This window comes from Lineus longissimus, chromosome 1 (genome assembly GCF_910592395.1).
Source record: "Lineus longissimus chromosome 1, tnLinLong1.2, whole genome shotgun sequence".
In the NCBI taxonomy this organism is placed as follows: Eukaryota; Metazoa; Nemertea; class Pilidiophora; order Heteronemertea; family Lineidae; genus Lineus; species Lineus longissimus.
The window spans coordinates 6,047,030-6,051,410 of NC_088308.1; the positions used below are offsets into that span (position 1 = coordinate 6,047,030).

A 4,381-nucleotide genomic window follows, 5' to 3' on the forward strand; every position below is an offset into this window, starting at 1 on the left:
GGTCACATCTTAAAGCTAGATTATGTTTGCTGTCTTGGTACCGACGGAGGTTGGGAGTTAAAGAATGATGAAACCCATCATAGTACATGTACGTGTTAAAAGCGAATGGTGGTGTCGCCTCTTCTACAGTAAGTCCTAAAGGTACCGTAAACCTATACCCTCACTATAGGACGCAGTTTACCGGCCCTCGACCCCACCCCATCACCCTATAACTATGAAAAGGTATGAATAGGATCACTAGGATGACGAAATGGACTGCTCCGGTATAATCTACCCATGATGCAAGATTTGATAGAACCTGTGTTGCATGTGCACTTGCGAAGCAAGTGTGTGCCACGTTTGAGCCAATAGCAAAAAAACTCAATGAACGCATGAAACCCGAAGCCAGAAGAGAATTTCTCTCGGCATCTTATTTCATTTCAATATTATGGGATATTATGGATATTGAAAAACTAATACGTGAGCAGCGTTCTATTGTATCGAAATCGAATCTTTTTTAGTCAAGACCAGCTCATGTTACTTGTAGTACTGAGGCTGATCAAGCAGAAATCAGTCGGTTACAGAGATGCAGCCCTTCAAATATTTGGCGTTACACATGATAGTAAAGGCTTTAAGATGACACCAATCCCAGTTGCTGAAAGCTACCCGTCGTTTGAGTTAGCAGTGAAGGTGCTCACCGTTTACGCCTGGCCCCCTCTCTTCGTCATCGGGATCCTCGGGGACATTGCTTCGTTTTTCATCTCCTTCCAGGAACAAAACAGACGGATTTCGACGTGTGTTTACGTCGGCGCCCTAGCAGCAGCTGACACCCTGGTTGTCGTTAACGGCATGTGCCTGTTTATCGTCATTTTCCATTTCTACGACGAGATACAACATAAGGAATTCGCTTTGCAGTATGTTTTAAGTTGGGAGCGCACTGACGTAAATGTATATCGCATATTGCAGAGCCCTTGAAAATCCAAAACATGTAGCACGATCGTATTGGCGACATGATCTAGCAGATATTTATGCCTCTGTCTGCTCGGCATCAGTTTGTTGTACTTAGATGTTATCATATGAACAGACCTGTTTTTGTTCCGGTATCATGGCCATAGAACCCGTATCAGTCAGAGGGTTATGGTTCCCTCATACGGACGCCGGTCGATTCCGAATCGGTTATGCCCGTATTGTACACAGGCAAAAGTCTCCGTCCATGGATCTATCTGTGACGTGTGATGGCTCATGGACGTTTCATCACGGAGGTCCATGGATGGAACGTTGATGATTATCACTAACTACACTGGCTTCCCATCAGCTACATTATATCCACTGATGGGCCATGGTAGATGCCGATGATGGGGCTTCCATGGTATAGATCATTCTTTGTTGTGGATTCATCATCATCGCTCCACTATAATTGTGTCATCATGGTCATTGCATGGTCATTTTTGCTCCCCTCCTTCATTATTGTCCTCATTTGATACTGGGGTTAGTGTGGTAGGCGTTTTATCGGTGCGTTACATCAAAAGATATTTTGGGAGCCACACAACCCTTTCTTACTCAATAGTCACATCACAACATGGTGACGACTAAGATTCAGACCGACTGGAGATTAAGAAAGAGAAGGTTCAGACGTGACTCGTTCAAAAAGCGGCATCATCCTTTTCTTTCCTCCTTTTTTCAGATGGGTTGCCTATTGGGCCAATACATATGCCATGATCTCCGGCTTTTTCCTCGTCTGGATGTCCATAGACAGGCTGGTAGCGGTCCGGTTCCCAATGTTGGCGCCGTCAATCTGTTCCACGTTTCGGGCCAAGGTGACTTGCGTGGTCACGGCAGCTCTGACGATGGCATGCAATCTTCATCTCTTTTTCATCTACCGGATTTCACCTGGCGGTATGTTCAACAGAGTGTGCGCGCGCTCGTCCGCGGCGTTTTTTTCTCCATATTTCGCCTGGCGGTATATTCCCGATGCACATTTGCGTGGAAGAAGGCTTTCAGAAGAGGTTGTAGGCTGAAGCAACGTTTTTATTGCTTAGCATGCAAACTCGGGACAGTAGTCCATTTCGAAAGTAAACGTGACCGAAAGTGTCCTTCACTGTTGGCGTTCGATTGCCCCGCCACTGAGACGACAATGGAAATGACATTGCGTCTTAATACTAATAGCGGGGTGACACTTGGCGGGAAAGGATTTTCGCGCCAAGAGTTGTGCGTGCTAAAAATAACGAATAACGCGTTTTTCTACTATCTGAGAACTAAAACAAAATTTTAAAAACGTATAACACTTTCAGAAAAATAGTTTACTGATGAAACAGAAAACAGAAGAAAGATATGAAGTGAAAAGCCGCCTACTCTATTTCCGAGATTTGAAAGAGAGCGGTAGGGGAACAAACATCCACCTGCAGTGTTAAATTCCGAAAAATATGATATGATACATTTATACCAGGCAAAAGATTGCGGGTGCGGCTCTCCTTTTAAAATGTATTTTTCCTTTTTTTCTTTAGACGACACCCAACTGATCCCATCAGTTCAGGGCTTACCTTCTCTAGAGGTTGTTTCAACGATCTACTTTCTTATGTTCGGAACTATTCTCCCTTTCACCATAATCGTCGGCTGTAACGTCATCATTATCGTCACGCTACGCGAAGCCAGCGTGCGCAGAAAAACAATGACCATTGGAGGTGGCGCAGGAAAGACGGACCAAGCAGATACAACTCATCTAACTAAGATGTTGATCCTTGTTTTCATTGTTTTCGTCATCTGCTCCATTCCTAATCGACTGCATTATGCTTTGGTAAACGGGGTCCCATCACTCGTGGAGGTTTATACATCTGGCGCTGTCTATTGGCGCCTCCGCGCAAAGCTCGAGTATTGGTCAATCCAGATTACGTGGTATCTAAATCATTGCGTGAATTTCTTTCTTTACTGCATTGGAGGTGGAAAACGGTACAGAAAGGACGTGAGGCTGCTGTTTCGCCAGATTCTTTGTATAAGGACCGAAACCTGAATTTAACACGATCTACCATCCCTGGTAACCCAGGTATAATACACTCGTGCAAGATAACGTGCAAAATTTAAGGACACTGGCTTACCCCCCATATAGGTCAATCTTACCGCAATGACAGTCTCTTCCCTTGATGACGAAATCGGGCTTTATCAGGAGCCTACGGATGGCAACCGATTTCAGAGATACACTCTCAGAAATGTACCGTCCGCATGGTTGCTGAAATAACCTCCTGGTGCATGCGAATGATTGTTCAATATATCCGGGTATCCCTTTAAAAATAAACTTGCGAGCGTATGACAACACTAATACCCCACCACTGAGTTGCATGGCCGGATAATGCATGGCCGGAATATCATGAACTGAATTTTTGCTAAGTTTTTGAAAACTTGATGCCAATTATCATGATGTGACAATGTCAAACTGGTTAGGTTGCACTCGGGACGCAGTGGATTGGCCTTGTCACATCCCACGATCGGAAGTACACTGTGTGTCTTTTGGCTTGCCTCGGTCGGTAGTTTAGTTGGTCGACGCAGATGCAATTGAAGGCATTTCCATCAAGTGCAAAATTTAAGAAACTGCATTATCCGGCCATGCAACTCAGTGGTGGGGTATTAGTGTTGTTTTCAATTAATCACCCGGCCTTTGAATTGCATGGTGTCGACTTTAAAAAAAAGTGTCGGGGAAATATCATGAGCGATAGGTATATCGGAATCGGAATGATGTATTTAAATAGTACGCTATACCAGTACTGTCATACTTAGTTAATAGGCATTATCATCATTTTGATATCTTAGCCAAGACATCGGCTTTGCATAATTTTAACAGAATCTTTAGCAAGGTTCCTCCGGCGGCAGAACAAGACCAAACACCACCACCTTCTCCATACACGTTGCTTTCACTTACTCATCTTGTGTCGCGCAAATCCGTTTAACGCCTGCACGCATCTTCTTCGGTTTGGAAGCGAATTTCGTTTGCAGGCGCGGATCCAGAATTTTTAGTTGATATGAGGGGGCGGTTCCCAGTTGCAACCGCAGACGGTCGTTCAACATTCTGGCGGGCGCCCGTGCCTATACCTGCGACAAGAATCAGTGATCGCATGCAGCGACCGGCCATCAATATCAAACCCAGCCGTGACAGGTTTCACCCACAGACGACAGATCTTTTTGTCGCACACACCAGCGATTATAATCGCAGGCCTACGCAGTCTTTACCATTCTTGAATGAAGCCACAACAATGAAAACTTGTACATGTATTAAGATATTGTGTGTATCAAAACAGTGATCTAGAATTAACATTTGAGACTTACAGGCTTTGGCAAAAGGGCCTAATACCAGTAGGCCTTGCATACAGATTGTTTGTTTACTTTCGTCAAAACAGTAGGAAATAAAGTGCAT

General features: G+C 44.5%; 1 protein-coding gene across 1 annotated transcript; it reads left to right on the forward strand.

Moving 5' to 3' along the window:
• The first annotated feature begins 515 nt into the window (after nt 1-515).
• On the forward strand, nt 516-3,168 carry LOC135498470 (G-protein coupled estrogen receptor 1-like). Its single transcript, XM_064788753.1, has 3 exons — nt 516-893; nt 1,664-1,875; nt 2,484-3,168. Exons 1-3 carry the CDS (start codon nt 616-618, stop codon nt 2,984-2,986), a joined length of 993 nt encoding a protein of 330 aa, XP_064644823.1. The 5' UTR covers nt 516-615; the 3' UTR covers nt 2,987-3,168.
• The last annotated feature ends 1,213 nt before the right edge of the window (nt 3,169-4,381 follow it).

Bases quoted from the DNA above. Each gene is read 5' to 3' on its own strand.
- LOC135498470 (XM_064788753.1), top strand. From the start codon at position 616: ATGACACCAATCCCAGTTGCTGAAAGCTACCCGTCGTTTGAGTTAGCA. The intron at 894-1,663 runs GTATGTTTTAAG...TCCTTTTTTCAG, and splicing joins CATAAGGAATTCGCTTTGCA to ATGGGTTGCCTATTGGGCCA. The intron at 1,876-2,483 runs GTATGTTCAACA...TTTTTTCTTTAG, and splicing joins CTACCGGATTTCACCTGGCG to ACGACACCCAACTGATCCCA.